Source organism: Miscanthus floridulus, chromosome 8 (genome assembly GCF_019320115.1).
Source record: "Miscanthus floridulus cultivar M001 chromosome 8, ASM1932011v1, whole genome shotgun sequence".
NCBI lineage: Eukaryota > Viridiplantae > Streptophyta > Magnoliopsida > Poales > Poaceae > Miscanthus > Miscanthus floridulus.
In genome coordinates this window covers 46,335,885-46,357,817 of record NC_089587.1, presented here as the reverse complement: position 1 = coordinate 46,357,817, position 21,933 = coordinate 46,335,885, and the positions used below count along the sequence as shown (strand labels likewise).

General features: G+C 45.7%; 2 protein-coding genes across 2 annotated transcripts; one reads left to right on the top strand and one right to left on the bottom strand.

The window, feature by feature from the left end:
* The first annotated feature begins 10,309 nt into the window (after positions 1-10,309).
* On the top strand, positions 10,310-15,385 carry LOC136471871 (sister chromatid cohesion 1 protein 3-like). The gene is made up of 11 exons (XM_066469620.1): positions 10,310-10,538; positions 11,598-11,859; positions 11,947-11,993; positions 12,140-12,171; positions 12,246-12,313; positions 12,383-12,762; positions 12,858-13,002; positions 13,879-14,021; positions 14,113-14,737; positions 14,815-14,947; positions 15,052-15,385. Exons 1-11 carry the CDS (start codon positions 10,415-10,417, stop codon positions 15,151-15,153), a joined length of 2,061 nt encoding a protein of 686 aa, XP_066325717.1. The 5' UTR covers positions 10,310-10,414; the 3' UTR covers positions 15,154-15,385.
* Positions 15,386-16,319: 934 nt separating this feature from the next.
* LOC136471870 (aspartyl protease family protein At5g10770-like) lies at positions 16,320-18,282 on the bottom strand. The gene is made up of 2 exons (XM_066469619.1): positions 17,978-18,282; positions 16,320-17,815 (listed from the first exon to the last, which is right to left on the bottom strand). Exons 1-2 carry the CDS (start codon positions 18,156-18,158, stop codon positions 16,464-16,466), a joined length of 1,533 nt encoding a protein of 510 aa, XP_066325716.1. The 5' UTR covers positions 18,159-18,282; the 3' UTR covers positions 16,320-16,463.
* Between the last annotated feature and the right edge of the window lie 3,651 nt (positions 18,283-21,933).

The window sequence follows — 21,933 nt, the reverse complement described above, 5'->3', positions numbered from 1 at the left end:
CAATTTAGATTTGATTTATAAAACTAAAGTAAAACAAATCACATTCTATTTATAAAATTTAGTTGCATAATTGTTATTTAAAATATGATTCAAAACATGAAATTCCAGTATTAGTGACATGATAAACACTATTACTAATGCGTGGATCTCGTTGCTATGAATCTAACGCAACTTGAATGGACTAAAACGGAGTTAAAACGCAGAAGATATGATTTAAACAAGATTTCCTTTAATAAAATAATAGATTAAATCTAATCATGAATTTTAAAAGTTGAAAACACATCTAACAGTAGTATAAACATGTAGATTATGAAATTACGGACCTAACGCAAGTGGAACGGGTCAAATCAGAGTTAAAACGGAGAAGTTATGACTAAAACAAAATCAGTGGCAAATCTGTAAATAGCTGAAAACGTATTTCAGACTTAACCGAAACAAAATACGCTTTCAAATGAAGAAAACAAAATCTGTAAACATGTTTTGGACTGCGGGTTCTATTTTGAATAAACCGAGGGACTCTTTAGAAAATATGTCAGGCGAAGGGGTAAGTTCTAATCTGGGCCATTGATCTAAAAACGGACGGCTCAGGATGATGTGTATTTCTATTGTATTTCAAGGTTTGTTTTCTTAAAGAAAAACCGCCACAAAACTCATGCATGACCTCATATGACGTCATCAAGCTAGCTAGCAGATTGGAACAGTGCAAAGCATGTAGGCTCACGGCCGGTGGTGCCATGGCTGGTGACCAGAGCTCGCCAGAACAGCTAGAGAAAAGGCCTAGGGCCTAGTTGACCAAAAGGAGAGCAGGGATACTGAGAGAGTGACGGCGAGCTCACCTAGACACTGAACGGAGATGGACTGGAGGCGGCACCGGGCTTGGCAGAGCAGCAACGACTTCCACAGGGTAAAGCTCGTCGGCTAGCTCGAGTTGACGGAGAAACAGCAAGATGCCGCGATGGCTTCGGCGGATAGGCTTGGCTCCTTGGCGGCTCGGCGTCTCGGCGAAGGAAACTGTGGTGCTGGAGGGTGGAGTATGGAGGCAGCGGTGGACTCCTAGCTCGGTGGCGGCGCTAGATTACGGCACGCAGCTGGGGCGCTCGGGTGATGCAGCAGCTGGAAATCGGGTTCGGGGAAAACGGCGTGGGCTCGACTTCGGTATTTATGAGGACAGGCTGCTTGGCACGCACGGCAAGGCACGAAGACGTGGTGACATCGGACTTCCATGGCGCAGCAGAGAATCCTGGGCGGCTACATCACGAGGAGGAAGAAAGAAACGACGCTGACACACAGGGCTCGGGTGGTCAGTGGGAAAGGAGAGAAGGGAGGCGTCCGCGCGGATTGGGCCACTGGCCTTGCTGGCTGCATAGGAATGGAAGGAGCTGGGCTGGGCGTCGGAGGGGAGAGGAGAGAGCACGCTGGGCCAGCTCGGGAAGGAGCAGGCTGGGCCGCGCGGAACAGCGCACTGGGCTGCGGCTGAGGGAGAATAGGCCGGCTGACAAGTTGGGTTGCAGCCCGAGAGAGAGAAGGAGTAAAATTTCTTTTCCATTTTCTTTTCTATTTTGTTTTCAAAGCCAATTCAAATATGACCAAAGTCAAATTCAAATGGGGTTTCAAATATACTTTTTCAGCCCAAGTAAAATTGAGGAATTTTAGTAAGTCTTCCCAAAAAATTATTTTTACAACTTTTTAAATTCTTTTATTTTCAAATTTTCTTTTCTTTTACTTCAAAACCATTTTTAATTACAAAAAGCAATTTTAACTATTTAAATTTTCAATCAAAACCACTCAACCAAATACATCAAATGCAAGGGCATGTATGCATAAACATGTTGCTAAACCTTATGATGAATTTTAATTTAATGAAAAATTTTATTTTCCTATATTTTATGAGCACAAAATTCAGAAATAAATCATTTTAAACCTATTTTCAAAAAAGACAAATTTTAGGGTGTTACAATTCTACCCCCTTAAAATGAATCTCGTCCTCGAGATTCGGAAGACGTCGACTAGGAGATATGGATACTTCGCCTTTAGATTATTCTTTACTTCATCATTAGATCCTTCTTTACTCCCTCGTATAGTTCCACCGTCTTGGTAAGAATCCCACTTAACTTTGCTTACCTGTTGACTTTACTCCAAATATCTTGCTCTACTAATTCCAAGATCCTGACAGATACCTTGAATAATTCTCAGGTAACTCCAATCACTAGGTCGCTTTTCCTATAATACCAATTCTCTTTCTTAAAATATCCACCTTCCAACGAAGCCTGACGAATCTCTTGGTCAGAAAGAAATTCTACTACCAATCTTAAAAATATTAATGTTTCCGACTAATTTGCTCGATCTAGGAATACCACTCTTAATCCTTGGTGTTATCCGAACCTTCTTAGCACAACTCTCCATTACTAAGAGCATCGGCCATGACTTTTGCTTCTCCAAGTGATAGCACTTTTCTAAGTCATAATTCATTTCATTCCAATGAGAATATCACAAGCTCAAGACCAACTTAGTGAAGATGTCCTGTAGATTCTTGTGACCCTTCTATATGTCACTTTTATTTCCAAGAAGACAGTACTTCCACACTTCCGCTGCGCAAACTAGAATGTAGGATACTTCATCTTGCAAATTCTTCCACTTGGTTACCCCCTTAAGAAAAGATAAAGTAGGGGACACCAAATTATAGCTTGCATCTCCTTCCAGACGGATTAACTAGCATAAGGACATCCTGACATCGCAAAGAAACTCTCGTGTAGGGGTAAGAACGAGAAATCTGAAATTCCTCGCGAGTAAAAAAACAGCAGCGTAGTAAAACAGCTGTAACTCTCATTCTGTTAATCCAATGAGATTTTAGCTTATACCGTTGGAAAGCTTATAAAATTCTCCACAACTTTCTTATAGAACACTTTTCCAAATTCTACAGTTTAGGTAGTCGAAAATAGTGCACAACAAAAACTATTCTGGGTTTCAAACAGCATAGATGCATCGGCTTGTGATTTTCATATCTCCATAACCAAAATAGCTATCAAGATGATTCTTGCGCTCAGAGAAAGATATTGAAGTCTACTATTGTCTAGAATTTTCGCATGATTTGTGGTTGTCTACGAATAGAGATATAAGCCAAAGAGTGTAGACTGCTCTGAAAAGACAGGATAGAGGAAACAGAAGAAAACCATAACCCAACTATTTATTTCACTAATCCTTATACCTTAGGCCTATAAATTTAATGAAATTGTAGGAACACCCAACAAGATCATTGCAATCATTACAAAGATCCAAATCAGGTATAAGCATAATGACAAATCAACAAAGCAATAAAGATGCACAATTCAATCACTGACTCAACTTGCGATACTATCGTTTTCATTATGCTAGGGGTATAATCCTAAGACTTGTCTTCAGATTACACAAGAAGGGGATGAGGGACGGTTCTAAAAGCATATCAAATCAAAGGGTGAAGATAAGAACAAGGACTTTAAAATAAGCACCAAGGAGGAGATAAATAACAAGGATAGATATATAGTAGAGAAGAAAATATCAAGGTTTATAGAACAAGGATTTTATAGCAATTTCAAAACCTTAAGACGGCCAATTTCTAACTAGGCTTACGTCGTACAGTCAGCATTGCTCTGATACCACTTTGTAACACTCAGTTTTAAGAACAAAACCAGATACGCACCATATGTGAGCCCAGGAAGTCAAATCTCACATATAGCTACAAGTAAGGGTAATATCAAAAGTCAATGCTTAAATACATAGCGTATTAGTATAAAGAATATAATCTCAGAGTATAGACAGCGGATAGACAACTCCGATCTTTAGGCGAAGACTCCAAATCTACAAGGACAACTGACTGGTTGATCACAAGCCTAATTCCTCCAAACTCTAGCAACTTGGTACCCATTCGGGATTTTTCCAAATATGTGTAAAATAAAGCAAGCGTAAGTACATGTCATACTCAACAAATATAACATGAGGCTCAAAAGGCTGACACTGGTTTAACTGCGATTAGCTTTTAATGGTCACAATTTTAGCATAGGAGTAGCAACAAGTTCATCACAAGCCCATAAACACATGATCAGGTAAACATGAGTAATGAATAGCATAAACAGTAATCATTAGTGAGCATCTTCATTATTAGTGTCATCGGTGTTCATCATCTATTCCATAAGGATTCCAAGGCCGCTCGTGACCATGAGCACGGCTGATATACCAGTTTTACACTCTACAGAGGTTGTACACTTTCACTGTGAGTCATGATTTACCCTTTTGCCTGAGGTGATCAGCCTTTTGACCCACTACCAAGGAAGGTCGGCATGGTTCACTATGAAGCATTTCAAAGGTTCATCTAACAAGTTAGGGCCATTAGATTCACTCGGCAAACAGATGTAGAGCCCTCCTTTCCGATGGCACAATAACACGCAGCCTATACACAAGAGGATAGAGGCCACACTATACCTGATTCAGCAAGCCATTCTTACGCCAATAAAGATAACCACTAACAAGCTAGAAAAAGTCCTCATACTGAGCTAAAGCCAGAGCCATATAGCCCTCACAGTTGTACTATAAGTCCCGGATGATCACTTACAGATAAGTCCTTAGGGAGAGGAATCTGGAGCACCAAAAAATAGCCCAATGCTCTAGCCCCCTAATTCCATGTTGCTAAAAAGCATCTTTTAATGTTTATTGCATATACCATTAGTCAAGTTACAAGAACATGGTTGTAGTTGAGCACTAGCATCATACTACCCAATGCAATACCCTAGAGGTATCAAGGTACAAGGTAACAAAGTACTAGGAAATCCTTAGTGGCAGACAAGGAAGACACATGATGCTAAGGATGGTGTTAAAAGTGAAACTCCGATTGGTATCATGCTTCAAAGGTTATTCTATACACCTTAGCATCACTTAGTAGTGATAACACTCCCACAAATTTCATATGTATGCATGTGTGCAAACTTGAAACCAAATCATTTGAGCACGCATGTAGAGGGAGCTGTCACTACTAAGTCAGGTTTTATGATGCTTATCCAAATCTTAACATAGAGCTTAAATGTGGGATAAGTGGCATAAAATCCAAATCAAGTTGGCAATTTACACTTGTGTGAAGTGCTAGCTTGAAATGAGCTTAATTTCCATATCTTTGTAGAGTTATCATCAATTACCAAAAAGGGGAAGATTGAAAGGTCCTTGTTTAATTTTGGTAATTGAGTGACAACCTTAGGTGGACTAATGTGGTTAAGTGAGATACATAGGTGATTAGTCCACAGGTACATGTGTGTGAGCAACATATGCCATGACGGTGATGATGGCTCAAAGATGTTGTAAAGCTCACACATGTGATGATGAAGGAGCTCATTGCACATGAGACATGACATTGAGTCATGTGATCAAGGTGGAGAAGATCAAGAAAGACTTGGCTTGATGGACTAGTTGCAAGAGTGAAGGGCAAGTCAGAGGCTTTGGAGCGATGGACCGCGTGGCGGTGAAGCTTGAGCAAGACTTGGCGCCGATGGACGAAGGCAATGGTGGAAAGCAAGTGAAGTCAAGATCGATGAACCAATACGGTCGTGTGATGATATGAAGTGGATCATATCATTTGGTGATTGGTTGGTGCATGTGTTGCATCAACAATGGAGGAGATGGAATGGAATGCGCAAGGCAAAGGTATAACCTAGGGCATTTCATTTCATTGGTCATAGGTGTGTAGAGAAGTTTATGACCGGATTTAGGATAGATGGCCGTAATATCAAGAGGGGCAAACTTGTTTGCATATCAGTCATCTAGTGCCACTCAAGCGATCTAACTTTGCATCGTTGCTAGGATCAAGTGGCGTGGCAAGTTGAGTGGCTAATTCTTTGGAAAATGTTTGTGAAAAGCTAACACACATACACATGGTGGTGTACACTTGGTGGTGTTGGCACATTTGCAAAGGAGAAGGAGTTAGAGTTGAAATGGATCAACTCGGTGAAGAAAAGGAGGCGAAAGGAGGTCACTATGAGTGACCAGAAGCAGGCATCAACAGGACTAGCACTTTCGGTCAGTGGTAGCAGATGGGCGCGGTCTCGGTCAAGTGACCGAACACTGCACGGTAAAAGTGACCAGACGTGTAGGGCCTACATCCGGTCAGTGATGACGTATGCTGATGTCTTGGCGCGAGGAGCAGCATTGACATGTGGTAGGCGGTGAAGGACCGGACTCAGGTGATGCGTCCAATCATGACCAACCTGACATGTCCGGTCGCAAATCAGAGGCTCAGGGAGCTCTCTAGAAACAACCAGACTCTGGCTGGTCTACGTCCGATCATGCAGGAGCGGACACGTCCGGTCGCAAAACAGAGGCTCGAGGAGCTCTCTGGAAATGACTAGACTTAGACGTTGCAGTGTCTGGTCATCCTCACTGTGCTATGTCTGGTCGTTGTGTGACCATTGATGCGTGAAGTTACCATTGAGATAGGGTGGCTCTGGTTGAACGTAGAGCAACATGTGGATGGCGTAGCATGACCGAACGCTAGCAGGGTGCGTCCAGTCAATACGACCGGCGCGTCCGGTCAGCCCGAAAAACGCCTAGTGAAGGGGTAATGGTTATTTTAGCCCATGGGGATATAAATAGAAGTGTTGGTCGGCCTTTGGCCGTTAACTTAGTAGAGCTTAGCACGCTAGAGCCTTGGTGGCTTATGTGGTGGTGCTTGGGAGCCCTCTAACTCACTCTAGCTTGATAGTGTTCATCCGATTAAGTGAGTGACCGATTCTAGTGCGATTGCATCATGAGGTTGCATCGAGTGGCACTAGGTGGTCGTCTTGCAAGCTGGTGGTGCTTGTTACTCTTGGAGGTTGCCACCTCCTAGATGGCTTGGTGGTGGTCTCCGTCAAAGCCCGTAAGAAGCTTGTGCGATGCTCTGGAGAAGAGCTTTATGAGGGGAATTGTGCTCGCCCTGCAGGAGCCGCGAAGAGCAACTCTAGTTGAGCATGTCATTGAGCTACCCTCACTTTCGAGGTAGGTTCTTGCGGTGTCCGATGTGCGGGCTTGGTAGGTGATGCCAATTAGCCGCCGAACCACCAAGTGAGCGGTCGACACAATGTGGATGTAGCGTGTTGGCAAGCACATGAACATCGGGAGAAAAATCACCATATCAACATTGTTCTTCCCGTTGGTTTGCAATCCTCTTACACAAGCTTGTAATTACTTTCATATACATTGTGCTTGTGTAGTTGCTCTTGTAATTAGTTAGCTTGTGTAGCTCACTAGTTATCTTTTTGCTTGTATGGCATAGAAGTAGCTCCCTTGCATGGCTAATTTGGTTTGTGTAACCTTATTAGTCATATTGTTTAGTTTGTGTAGCTAAGTATTTGCGCTCTCTAATTTGACATTGGTTGCCTTATTATTGAGCATTGCTAGTGAGCTTAGGAGCTTTGTGCTTTTGCTTACTAGAATTGAGTAGGAGCTCCCCGGTGTGCAAAATACTAGTAGCATAGGTTTGTGTGACCTTGCTCCTAGAATTGGACAGGTGAGCTCCAGCTAGTCCGTCACCTTAGTTGCTTAATTAGGATCTTTGCAGGGTGCTTGTGAACTTCGATAGAGGGGTGTAGTCTTGGCTAGACTGATAGTTTTAATTCCGCACTTGCTTCGGTTAGCCGGCGTGATTCAGTTTAAGAAAGGACTATTCACCCCCCTCTAGTTCACCATCTTGACCCTACAAGTGGTATCGGAGCAAGTTGTTTTTAAAACTTTTGCTATGATTGATGTACTGTTCTTAGTTGCTTTTATTTCTTATTTGTATGTTTCTCTATGTTTGGTGTTTGCTACGAGTAGAAGAGAACCATACGTAAGCGCTGGAGGCCACAAGCGGCAGAAAAGAAGATCAAAGGTTCTATGAGGAGGTTATCATTAGTTGTAAAGCAAGTGAAAGACAAGTATATCATGGGATCATCCTTGTTACCTATTCACTTTAATAGTTTAATGTCACTTAATTCATATGCATGTGTCTATCTTGATTCCTGTAAGTATATCCTAGCTTTTGTACCTTGTATCTTGATTCCTATAGTATTTATGCTAGCGCTCAATTAAATAACCATGATCTGTAACTTGACTAATGGTATATGCAATAAATGATAAAATATGCTTTTTAGCAACTTGACTTAAGAGGGCTGGAGCATATTGGTTTTTTATGTTGCTCTAGTTTCTCTCCCTAAGGGCTTATCTATAAGTGGATTCCCCCGGGACTTACAGTACAATAATGAGTGCTACATGGCTCTGGCTTTAGTCAAGTATGAGGACCTTTTCCAACTCATGTAGCTTACCAAAAGGCGCAAGAGGGGCTCCGATTGGTTTGATCGTGCGGCCTACCAAGGGAGTGCACTTTGATTTCTTTGTCTTTTAGTTAGTCACACCTTGGGGGAGGGATCTTACTAGTTGATAATGAATCCTTAGTGGGCTACACTTGTTAGACAAACTTTTGAAAGACTTCATAGTGAACCCTGCCGACCTTCCTTGGAAGTGGGTCAAGAAGTTGGCCGCCTCGGGCAAAAGGATAAATCACGGCTCCTGGTGAAAGTATACAACCTCTACAGAGTGTAAAACTATTATAATAGCCGTGCTCACAGTCTAGAGCGGCCTGAGCTCCTTACTGAATAGATGATGAACACTAATGATACTGATGATACAGATGCTCACTTATGATTATTGTTTTTGGTATACATTGGTTATTTAGAAAACACTAAATAAACTAATTGATTTTAATATTTGGATAAAATTTATTATGTTTAGTTTAAGCTAGCGTAAATTTTGTTGCAGAAAAATGTGAATTTTCATACTTTTCTGAATTAATTTGACTGGCTTTTGCTTGATGTGATGTTGCTTGTTGCTTGACTCAGTGCTATGAATGAGTAAATTAAAAAAAACATTTAGTAAGTCGTTTATCTTTCTCCGTATTCTCTGTCTTTTATGTAGTAAAATCCTTGCTTTCTTTGATGTTAATCTTTGTGTTGGAGTTTTTCAAGATACTTTTCTTTCGTTCCAAATCACTCCTTTGAGTTCATCATCCATCAACTATGTGTGAGTTCATCATCCAAATCACTTCTTTGTTGCGTACTATGATGTTGATGCTCATGTTCAATCATTATTGTCATATTGCTATTGTTTATGATCATGTGAGGATTGGAGCTTAACCAAAACTTAGTAACTTAGTTTTTAATGTTAAAACTTGGTCTACTAAAAATGCCTACTGTAGTTCAACCCAATCGAGCCTTTGAGCCTTCATTCACCCATGTTATATTTGCTGAGTACGATATATGCTGACACTTGCTATCCCCCCCACTCCCCAGTCCCTAGCAAAAGTTGCTTAGAAGATTGATGAAAACATGGAGGTTCCCAAAAGATTGACAGGAGTGCTAGGCATATGTTACCCCAGTCAGCCGTCCCGTGAAGAATTGAGCCTGAGGATTAGTTACCGTTCCGCGATACTCTAATATAAGTGTTAATATAGTTATGTATATGTTACTTAATAACATTGTTTCTGATATTTTCCATTCTGTTGTTGTATGTGTGGACTTCGTGGGCACACATATGGCGAGCTTGGTTTTCTTTGGAAAACTAGGCGTTACACAAATTGTCTCCAGAAACTTTTCTTTGTTGAGATAGGAATCACTTGGTAAGAATCAGTGAAACGTTTGGCTATGGATCCAGATTCTTTTTGAAATGAATTAGAATCACTGCGAAACACCTAAATTCTCATAGTACAAAAGAGAAAAATGTTTCTCTAAGAATCCAAAATGTTTCTCTGAGAATCCAAAATGTTTCTGTCATCAAATAGGGCCGACGAGAGCATGTCTCATCAACCAGCACGAGAGTACTCCCTCCGTCCCTAAAAAAAAGAGTTATTTATGGAAATCGTGCTGGTTAAATTTTCTCAACTTTAACTAGGTTTGCAGAAAATGCGTGCGACATTTATATCTCTGAATAAGTCTATTATGAAAGTATATTTAACGATCTACCCAATAATACTAATTATGTATCATAAATATTAATATTTTATTAAATATGTTAGGTTAAAATTAAAAGTTATTGACTTTTTAGGAAGGGAGAATCACTGTCTTTTAGCGAGAGAGGGAGTATATGGCATCTCGTGACGGTGTGGCCCGCCTCAGCCAAGGCCCAAGCCCAAGGGCATAGCTAAGTTGCACATCCATCCCGCCATGACGCCCGAAAACCGCGCGCCAAAAGCCGCCTTCCCGCCTCCTCATCCAATGGAATTTGGAAACTGCCATTCCCGGCTTCGCCTCAAAACCTTTCCCCCCACAAAACAAATTCGCAATCCCATCCCGTATCCTCTCGTCGTCGCGTCGCCCTCCTCCGCGCCACCGCCGCCGCTACCTGAACCCCAGCGCCTATCGGTGAGCCGCACAGGGGATTGCCGAGGATGTTCTACTCGCACACGATCCTCGCGCGGAAGAGCCCGCTGGGCACCGTGTGGATCGCCGCGCACCTCGAGCGCAAGATCAAGAAGCCGCAGATCGACGGCATCGACATCCCCACCTATGCAGGTCCGTCGGCTCCGCCCCTCGCTCGCCCAAAGACGCGTTTTTTCCCCTTCCCTTCCCTCTGTCGACCGCTGGTAGAAAAAAAGCAGGATCTTTTTCTCCTCCCTTTGTTTCTTTGGCGAGGGATTCTTGGAAGCATCTGGCGGAGGCTTAAAGGTGCGGTGCTCCCTGTGGCCTTCGGCGAAAATGCGGTGGAATCATGCGACGCTAGGTCAATTGTGCGAGGATTTGGTCCCCAACCGGCATTCCGCATGTTAAACGGAGAAGGGGTTTCTTTGGGTTTTGTGTCCCCAACCGGCATTGCGCAAGTTAAACGGAGAAGGGGCTTCTTTGGGTTTTGGTTCAGAACTCTTGTGTAGATGATATTCCCAATTACGGTTCGCTTCTGGTATTTCGGTTAGTCATTATGAATTTCACGTAAAGAACGGTTCTTGTCACAGTTTATGCAGAAACACAAAAGAAAAGAAAAAAGTACTTTAGTCATGTCCTCAGGAAGTTGGGGCATAGCCTGTTGCAATTGTTTACAATAGGCTGTTTGTCAGACGATATGGCTTATTTATAGCCAAAGATACGATCTTTTGAGCCAGGCATGTACTTGTGAGATTATTTGGCAAATTAATGTATCTTTTGCCTCATTTATTAGTCCTGGAACAGAACACGTGAAGTTATGTAGTATTTGTAGCTGTTCGTGTTTGTCTGTAAGAGGAAGATCATCCTTTATTTATTTATTTATTTAGTTGGACTGAAGACAATTAGCAAAATCCTTGTGATTTGGTGAGCCCTAGGTTGGGTGTGGGGAAGAGTGGAAGTTACTGAGTGATTTGTCAGTTGTGGTTGCTGCAAGTTAGCAGCCCTCATTTCACTCTATTCTTTGGATTTATTTATTCTATAATGACCATGTCCTGTTATAATTTCCTTAGAAAAGTTGTTTCTTAGTATGTTCTGACTCAGTATCTACCTTCTTGATTCTATTCTACATTCGGGAATTTTGCTGTCATTTCCCTGTGATTTATTCTGTAAATCCTTCCCTAGTCTTCTAATGAATACCTTTTGCCTTTTCAGAAAGTATAATGTTCCCTGAAGTTCCAATTGCTCTAAGATTATCAGGGCATCTTCTTCTAGGTCTAGTTCGCATTTATTCATGGAAGGTGCAATACCTGTTTCAAGATTGTAATCGAATGCTAACTACAATAAGAACTGCATTCGCTTCTGTCCAAGTTGATCTTCCAATTGATGCAGACCGTGCTCCATTTGAGTCCATTACATTACCACCAACACTAAATCTTGATGACCTAAACTTGGACGATGCAATTTCTCTGATGGAGTAAGAACTGATGTTCTTCATCATTGTTTTATGTCATGTAATGCAAATGCTACCTATGTAATATTTTTTTTGTTAAACTCTCTGCAGTACACCAGATAATCATCAGAAGACTCGTGATCAGATTACCTTGCCTGGTAAGGAAAGTTCACTATAGTGAATGCTTGTTTATTCTTTTTTTGAAGCAATCAGCTGCGTTGAACCCCTAACTTAGTTTTTATTTTGATTGATAAACAATGTTCAGCCATGGCTTCTGCGTTTAACTAGCTGATTGGTTTTGCAGAAGGAGAATATGTGATGATAGAACTTGATGAGGTATTCATACTATCCTACTGTTTTTTTTTTCTTTCCTTTCTTCTTGTTCACTAATATTTTACTTCACTGCGCAGGATGCCAGAGTAGAGCAATCAGGTCCTGGTCCATCATTACACATGGGGCCTACAGCAATTTTGGATGAGTATGTCTCTTAATATGCTTTCTCTCTTTTTTACTTGTGGATTCATGTCTCCTTTGCAATCATGTTCAGGACGTCCCCTCCATTTCATGATGGTTTTGGAGCTAATAACAATCCTAATGAAGAAGCTCCCATAGATCCTCCCATAGGCAATTCACCAGTAAATTCCAACATAGCAAATCAGACAGATGGAGCACTAGATCCACCCGAAAAAATGCGTGAAGCTCCACATGAGTCTCCTCACCTGAAGTTAACAGAGTCAATCCTTGGAAATGATGACCCCATGGATTTGGACCATGATTCTTCACCTTTTGTGCAAAACAAGGCTATCACCCCTCCAGTTATTGACGAAACAACTTCGGCTGGTCGACAAGTACCTGGGAGATCCATTTCCAATTTACGGACACCAAGCACATTTGATGCTTTTGTAGATGATGGGCCCCTAAATTTTGGTTAGTATTTGTCCTGACACATTATGTACCTGAAGTATTTGTTTGTTTGTCCAACTCCTCTTGATACAGATTTCGTTTTACTTCTCTGATTTTAGACATTCCATTACCTGAATTTGGGCTTCAGCCATCTCCACCTCCAGTACAAGAGAATGAGGATAATAGAAGGCCAAAAACACAAGTTAACAATAGAAAGAGGAAGAGAGGGATGAAATTTGATTACAAAATTGTGCTCTCCAATGAGTAAGTTTTAATTGAGCCTCAATTTTGGCATGTAAGATTCTTACATGATTTGAGCAATATTTCAGTGGAATAACTTGGAACAATGATTAATGTGATTTCTATTTTGAGAGAAAACAATTGCTTGCAGTTTGAATTGTTCGTTGGTCAAAAGATGTACCTATGTTCTTGAAAGTCTGCATGCTAATATCCAATGCTGGCCTTCTTAAGGCAGGGCCTGAGTCCCCATAGTCTTTGATGTCCAATGCATTGCATACATGATACTTCAAACTTCATGATGCACAGTGCTACCTTTGAGATGCAGTCAAGTCAAAGAACAAACAGTGATCAGGCTTCTATTTTTATACATTTACATCTATATGATTTATGAAACAAAGTTCTATTTTTTATGTTGTTTTGTGGTCTACGGAACATGTAGTTGTTGGCACTATTCTACACCTGCATGTAGGGTAGCTATTTTGGGGTGCACAAAATAATGTTCAAGGTTTATTATAGAGAAGTGTATTCATACATGTAGTTACACACTTAATTGCATCGGCTCTGCTTGGTTCTTTAGCATATACGGAACTGTATCACTGCATGGATGCTTTTTTTGGGGGAAATTCTGTATAGGTTCTACACTGTCTCCATCAGCAGTATCTTAAACAGCTTAGTCACTACAACTCAATACCCATCATTACCATTTGGTTTCACATGTTCATTTAGAAATTGGGTTACTCTTACTGGTGAACATTTTAGGACCTGTTCCATTACAAAAATATACCATCCATATACTTTTACCATCTAAAATGGTGCATTTGGTATGATAAATTCAGTATGCTGTTATTTTAATTGAGCTACTCTTTGGTACCTGTGGTAATTCCATCTTCTCTTGCGCAGCTGTATGAGCAAGCAAATTGATGGTGCTGAACTAGATGAGTTGATCTGCAAGAGGAGAAAACTACCCCAAACAAGCCTTGATACGTGGAGATTCAGCAGGACTAATAGAAAGGGCAGCTTCTTGCTTGAACCTATGCTGCATGGTAAGCTTATACGCTCTTTGATTTTCTTGGAGGTGTATAGTTTGTTCAATCTCAAGAAACCATTTCATACCCTGAATTGTTCCTTTTTCAGGGATGTGCAGTAATCTTCAAGACACCTATGAGAGAAACTTCCCCTGTGTCAGTGGCCTTGATGCTGAGTGTAGCAATGTGGTTGGTGTAGCAAATCATGGTCAGGACGCACCACCTGAACGGCAGCTAAGCCCAAATGTTCCTGGAACTGCGGAACTGCCTTACCATGAGCCCGCCCCAACGTCTCCAGGAAATGCAGAGGCACAGCCTGAACCTTTGCCAACTCTAAAATCATCAGGAGCTGCAGGTGCAGCACCAGATGATGATATGTTGCCCGAGTTGCCCCGATTCTCGCCAATAGATGTGCCATCTCCAATAAGAGAAAATGACACTCCTTACAAAACTCCCGGTGGAACTCCATCTTGGCTTGGAGGAACTGCCGTTTCTGAAATACCATCAACTGATGGGAGGCTTGGAGGAACTGCTGTTTCTGAAATACCATCAACTGATGGGAAGTATTCATTACCTGGACAAAGTACTCGTGACTCCGATAATATGTCCTTCCTCTTTCCAATCAATGAAGATGATGACCAACCAGAGATCCCTGGTCTCATGAGTACACCTGGAGGGGTATCTAGTGTAGGTACTGGAACCACCGGATTAGGAAGCATGTCTACTAGGACAAGGTAATGAGATGTGTTTGAGCTGATCGTACCATTCTTATTTGAGTAGAAGCTGTGACATTTTCATTATGGTATTGTAGGGCTGTCGCACTGTTCTTTAAGGATCATGTGACTTCACCGTCATCAGATGGGCAGCCTGGAAAATTCAGTTTGAACAAAATTTTGGAAGGGAAAACAAGAAAACAAGCTGCAAGGATGTTCTTTGAGACAACGGTAACATAACTGACATGCAATTTCTACATTTACGTTGCGTCTGCAGGTAGTCTCTTTTGTTATCTGGAACTTTATTCATAAGATCTATTTGCTTTTTCCTATAGGTTCTGAAGAGTTACAACTACATTGATGTCCAACAAGGGAAAGAACCATTTGGAGATATTGAAATTTCAGTTAAACCCTCACTCTCAGCTGCCAAACTTTGACAAAGTTATTTAGAGTCATCATCTGCAAGACCTCTTGTTCATCTGCCAAGAAGATAGAATTCACAAGGGCTACCTGCATATTGTTTTAGGGTGATGCTGGAGAAGGGGTCAAATGGACATAAACTTCTGTTCTATCTAGCTTATAAAGGATATGTTGGCTAGGGACTAAGCTTAGTGAATATCAGTGCAAGTACTAAATAGTGTATCTTATACATATTTCTTTCTCTTCACTCTATGGAGCTGTTTGGTTGCATCCAGTAAACGTAAACGTGAACAGTAATGGAAGACGCCGCAAATGAAAACAAATTAAGCGAATACTGCCTTTGTTTGGTTCGTGTCCGTAAAGGAATTGGATACACAGCGAGACGGAGATCTTCATGCTTGGCGCCACTGCGTGCCTGCTTCGAGTGGGAACTCGAGATGCAGCATTGTTGATGGCGTTGAGGATGCACGCCGCGGCCAGTTGCATCCACCTCGTGCTCGTCCATGGCGGGAGGCTGGTCTTCGAGTCGCTCATCATCTCGCAGTAAGTCCTAAGTCGACGAGGCGTTCGTTGGTGCCGGAGCAGATGGCCACGGCGCTCGCCCAGAGGCGTTTGCTGGTGCCGGTCTGTCGGAGCAGGTGGCGGCGGCGCTCGCCTAGCTCGATGAGGCCATCACGGTGTGCAGCAAGTGACAGTGTTTCTTCGACATCGTCCATGGACGTCTGGAATTTCTGGGCAGCGGAGTGGATCACCGCGCAGACGGCCTCGACGAGATGAGAACACCTTGGGCTGCGGCGTGGGCGGCGCGGTTCTGCAGGCCAAGATTGGAGAAGGCAGAGAGGACGGGAAGGGGTGGAGTCACGCGAAGTGGCAGTGGGGATGGGCGGTGCCGGCGCTGGGAAAGAATTGGACGAAGATGTCGAGGGGAAGATGAGGCGAATAGATTACGGCTAGATTTGAGCGGTATCAGATTTCTCTTGGCCCGTATCGCTTTACGGCGTGATGCGTTTACAGTGGAAGCAAGACAAACAGAATCTAACGTTATCAGTTGCCACCGCAATCAGATGCCGTTACAAATCATCCAACCAAACAGTACGTATGTCTATAGCTGTTTCCTTCGGTCTATTAAGAAGTTTTTCATGATATTCTGCGGTATATTATGCCCTATTCTAATTGGAGCCACCTGATTGTGTGGATTTATAAGTCTTATTAAAACTATGGAATTTCATCAAACTACACTCAGTAGTTAGGTGGACATAGCTTATACAACAGATAACTAGACATCATCCGATTTTCACTCATCCTCTCCACATCCTCCTCCCTCTATCTATACATAGTTGCAGTCCTCGTCGGCGAAGCCTAGCCTGGACCCCACCGTGTCATACACCACCCTCTTGTTCTTCTGCTGGTAGTTGCCGATGATGGGCGTCTGGTCCTCGTACGACAGACTGGCCATGGCCAGGCACACCTGCGAGCTGTCCTTCCTCACCACGAACAGCATCCCGGCCGCGTCCACGGTTACGTCCGCTTCGCCTTCCAGCCTCAACGTCAGCAGCGGCACCTTCACCTCGTCGTGCCCCGTCAGGTCGTAACACGTGTCCAGGATCGAGAACCCCGGGGCGGTTGGGTAGCCCGCCGCGCCGAACTGGCGCGTGAACTCGGCGCGCACGGCGCGGTACACGGACGGCGCCAGGCGCGTGATCACCGTGCCGGAGTCGATGAGCACGTTGGTGGCGCCGAGCCCCAGCGCCGCGAGGGTGGTGCCGCCGACGGCAGCGCCGGTGATGTTGAGGAAGTAGAAGGGCGGCTGCGCCGGGTTGGCGATCATGCGGGTGTAGGCCACGGGCGTCGTGTTGCGGTAGGACGACGCGTCTCCGCCGAGGGAGAGCGAGCCCGAGGCGTCGCCGGAGGTGGCCGCCGGCAGGCAGTAGGAGAAGACGCCGCCGTACCGGGACGCGGTCTGGGAGACCAGCGACAGCTCGGTGCGGCCGAAGCCCATGAGCCCCGCCGTGCCGCCGAACAGGCCGCGGTTGCTGAGCCCGCACCCGAACACGAACCCGTCCAGGCTGGCGCCGCCGAGGGCGACCGTGTCCGTGGCGAGCACGCCGCGGCTGAAGGACCCGTCGCCGTATGCCAGCGCGTAGTAGCACCTCTCGTTGCCTCCCCCGCCGCCGGTGGTACCGCAGGATCCCGGCGTGCCGGTGGCCGCCTTGAGGGAGGCCGCGCACGCGGAGGCGTTGCACCGGACCGCGGCGTAGGTGGCGGAGCCCGCGGGGTCAAAGAGCGGGTCGCGCTGCGCGTAGCACGCGGAGCAGGGCTTGCACTGCACCCAGGTGAGGTCGCTTCCCGTGTCCACGATGACGGTGAGGTTCGTGGCGGGGGAGCCGGAGCCGGAGCTGCCACCGCCGAGCGCGATGGTTGTGACGTAGTTGAGCGTCTGGAACCGGATGCCGGAGGTCAGCGGGATCTCTGCCGAGCCGGACCGCGTGGCCGCTGCCGCTGCCCTGTCGTTGTCGTCGCGGAGCTGGAATGAGTTGGCACGCGATTCGTCGGCTGCGAGGAGACGGCGGAGGTAGCGGTCGCGGGCGGCGGGGTCGTCAGGGATGGCAATGAGGGAGTGGCGCTTGAGCTCTAGCACGGTGGTCGCTCTTCTTGCTGCCCCTGCTTTCTTGTGCTCTCCTGAAGAAGATGACAGACACGCAATGGGGAAGCGGAAGTGAGCATGCATGTGACAGCAACTGCATGCGAACACATGAGTTCATTTCATTGATTGAATTCCAAATGCATGCAAAGTTTCTGTTACACAGAGCTGAGAAAGCACCAGTACGGTACGTGCTGTACCTAGCATTTCAGCAGGCTTTGCGTCGGCGTAGCGGCTGCTCCGGCTCCGGGTCTCCGTCGCGGCACCCCGTCGTCCGTCCAACTCCCGCAGAGAGAGCACGGCGCTCTTCCCGACGACCGCCTGCGCGGCGGCGAGAAGCGCAAGGACGCGAAGAAGAAGAAGGCGAGCGGCGGCCGCCATTGTTAGCGCTGCCGTGGACTGTGGTACGGTGGATAGATAGATCTGACAACGCAAGCTGGCTGGCAGTGGCACGGATCGGAAGAAGAGAAACGACCAAGCAGGAAGCGGGGGTGTGCAAGAGACAAGGGAATGCGAGTAGTGTGCATGAGAGAGACGGATATATAGACGGACGCTGCTGCCTGCCAGTGCCAGTAGCTGCTAGCCCCTGCTTGAACGAGCATGCATGCTCGCACGAGCACGAGGGAGCAAGAGACCACTGTAACCGCTGTAGCGCGGCGGACTATCCGGGATCACGGACGGGCACGCACAAAAGGCCACCGGGGGAGGAGGTGGCTCGTTGTTTGCTTGCGGCGAGGATGGTAGCACGGCGTGCGCGATGCCCCAGCAAGGGGCGTCCGCACCTGCTCCCGTGACCGAACCGTCGCGGAAGCAACATGGCCGGGACCAAGGCATGCAGTGGATGTCCTGGACCATTCCTAACTAGCACTACTAGTGTACAACTGACTGTTACTGCCCTGCTCATGATGCCGGTTGGCGCCGCCGAACCTTGGGAGGACACCAGGCCAGCTGCTGGAAGATGGCGCATGCGGCAGGGTGAAGGAGTGCTGGTACATTGCCATCGTGGTGTTGTAGTCTGACATGGTGACGAGCACAGCAATGGAGGCGGAGTCGTCCATGTGCAGTGCGAGACCAAAGAGAGCCGGGACCCTGCAACGAGCGCCGCGAGCAACGAGTCCACACAGAGCACGCACTGTTTTGCTGCGTTCGTCCCCTTCCTTTCCTGTGCACCACCTCAACTTCGATCAATCGCTGCCAACTCCATGGATTGGAGCAGGAGGTTCGATTGGTTGGGGCCTAGCTAGCTGTGATTTGGGGGGAAAAAAAGAACAATGCTAGGATGCATCGACAGTGTAAAGCAGTGTGTGGCTGCCAAGGTCAGAGCAGGCGCAGATGGGGACTCAAGAGACGTACTTGGTGTTTTTTTTCCTTGATCTTGGCAACATTGCCCAGTGTCACCGATCCCATATATAGGACATAGGAGTACTCAACCCGTGCTTTTCGTGGACGTGGACACGGGGGCATTCTGCTGGGTGGCGACGACATGGAAGCAACCAACGCTTGGAAGAGGGGGAGAAGAGAGCATGGAACACAGAGAAACATAAGGGGTTCTGCAAAGGCAAATGCACGCTGGTTGCTTCACTACGTAAAAAACTGTAATATCCACCAGCGTCCCCTACTGACGTAGGAATGAACGCGCGTTTCCAACACGCGTATGTGATAACTCATTATTACAGACGCGTGTTCCAAACACGCGTCAGTAATATATCGGCGGGTACTACAGACGCGGACCAAGAAAACATATCTGTGATATAGGAATAAGACGCGTCTGTGTTAAAGATATTTTATGGGAGACATGTCTCGTAAACACGCGTCACACATACTGAGCTCTCGGACCCGAAAAAATTATCCAATCCCATGGACTTCACATCAAGTCCGCGTCTGCCTCCCACCCCCTCGATCTGTCCCTCGCCCCCTCTCTTCTCTACCTCCGACAGCACATCTCTCGTCGTCTCCCCTCCTCTCTTTCTCCGACACCATGGCCCCCCTCCTCTTCCACCATCGCGGCCACCACCCCCTCCTCCACTGGTGCGGCCACCCCCCTCCTCTTCCACCGTCGCGGCCACCACCCCTTCCTCCACCGGTGCGGCCACCACCCCCTCCTCTTCCATTGTCGCTTCCCCTCTCAGATCTAGATCTAGAAGGGTTCGGAGGTGGGGCTTCCACTGCATGGTGGTTCGTCAACCTGATGCCACTGCCGTCTCCACAAGGATTCCCTCGAGTGGGTCGCACGTCGAGTGCCCCCTAAAGCTAGGGTTCGAGGGAGGCCATGCCAGCGCTGCCGCTGGCACGGATTCGGGCGGCGTGATGCGCGTAGGGCTGGCCATGGCGTCCTCCCCGGTCAAGTTCTCCTTGGATTTATGCGACATCAAGGTATCCCCGTGCCTTGCCCCTCGATGGTGGCGATCCCCAATTCCCCGGCCATCTGCTGAACCAGATCCCGCACCGTTAATCTCCAATCCCCATCTGCTTAATCCTCTGACACAGTCATGGTCCTGCTCCAGCGCTAGGAGTAGCGCCGCCCTCTCCACCCACCCACCCACCCACCCACCAGGAAGCAGCACCATCGCGAAGCAGAGTCAACTCCTCCACTCGTAGCGAAGGCCAACACCCCCTCTCCAAGGTAAAATACAAATCGATCCCATCACATGTTGTTTTTTTGTGGGTGTACTGTGCAGACATGCAGATACAATTTCACAAACTTCTAAATTGGTTGTATAAGTTACATGGCTGCAGCTTATCTTCTTAGGTCAAGTAGCAAGTTTCAGCTTATCTTCTACCATTTCACAAATTTCAGGTGCCCCAAGGAGTGTTGTTCTTCAGGCTTGCACTCTCACATCAGGCTTGCAGCTTGCTGGAGGGCTTCTGTTTAGCTAGGTCTACAAGAGTACGAGACACCTTCCTCATAGTTCTCTGGTTCAACTATCAATTTATTTTTTCAGTTTATTATAGGGCTCATTGCTGCATGGTGATACGAGACACACCCTTGTCTTATCCTATATCCTTCTGCTGATTGACCACCATGACTTCATCACTGTTTCATCACTACCCATGAATATTAAGTAGTACATATTGAGCATTACGTCACAAGCAATTTCATTATGTTCTTCCTGGTTCTTGCCTAGGGCTTAATAAGCACTGATGTCAACTGCTTCCTGTTGAATCATAATACTTTTCGGTTTTCATTTACAGCAGGTAATGCCTTGACACTTATGCTTACTGCTTATCATCGGTTATTGTTAGAAAATATGAAACCTGTTGCAGCTTGTGTAGAGTAGGCAGCTTGGAGGGTTGTCATATACCTTATCTTTGTTGCAGTTAGAAAATATGATGCTTATCTCTGTACTATTGCAGGTCTTGAAATGTGAGTATGCAGACTGAGGGGAGATTGTTGTTGACAACCAAAATTGTCCATTAATTCTATGAAGTCATTGAAGTGAGGATGGACTAAATCATCGTGTTCCGGAGTCTGGATGAAGGAGTTGTTCCCTCAGGAAAATCTCACTCTACCAGAACTTCTGACCCCCTGTCAGAACCTCTGATTTTCGCTTGGAGGTTCTGAGTTTGTGTGGAAATCAGAACTTCTGACCCCCTATCAGAACTTCTGATGTTCGCCTGGAAGAGCTGGCTTTGCGCGGAAATCAGAACTTTGGACCCCCTGTCAGAACTTCCGATGTTCACCTAGAAGTGCTGGCTTTGCGCGAAAATCAGAACTTCTGACCCCCTGTCAGAACTTCTAATTTTCGCAGTCCGAATCAAGGAGAGTCCAAACTCGATCCCAACTCTTCCAAACTCGTGGGAACTTGGAGATTAAGTCTTGGAGAGGTTTCCTACCGGGATAAGACCACCCCCCTCTATATATATGAGAGGATCATGGCCGATTGAGTTCCCATCTATCCAATCGACAAACAAATCAATCTACTACCTCTACTCCAACCCTTTTGCCATCTTCTTCAACTCCCATGCTGTTCATCCCTTGATCCAATGACCAAGGATGGCACCCTAGGCATGCCGGCCAACCTAGGGCAACCCGACGACGTCCTTGCCCTGACGGGGTCCCTCTTGGGCGAGAGCTTCGACGATTTCTTTGCTGGTTTGCCTGAAAACTAGACGGTTCTTCATCACGTAAGCATGTTGATTATCCTTTGGTGGTTTG

What these genes read in the sequence shown, in the direction of transcription:
- LOC136471871 (XM_066469620.1), top strand. Translation starts at nt 10,415, where the DNA reads ATGTTCTACTCGCACACGATCCTCGCGCGGAAGAGCCCGCTGGGCACC. An exon ending in GATGCAATTTCTCTGATGGA is followed by an intron (nt 11,860 to 11,946) that starts GTAAGAACTGAT and finishes AACTCTCTGCAG; the next exon opens with TACACCAGATAATCATCAGA. An exon ending in CCTACAGCAATTTTGGATGA is followed by an intron (nt 12,314 to 12,382) that starts GTATGTCTCTTA and finishes AATCATGTTCAG; the next exon opens with GACGTCCCCTCCATTTCATG.
- LOC136471870 (XM_066469619.1), bottom strand. Translation starts at nt 18,158, where the DNA reads ATGGCGGCCGCCGCTCGCCTTCTTCTTCTTCGCGTCCTTGCGCTTCTC. An exon ending in AAAGCCTGCTGAAATGCTAG is followed by an intron (nt 17,816 to 17,977) that starts GTACAGCACGTA and finishes CATCTTCTTCAG; the next exon opens with GAGAGCACAAGAAAGCAGGG.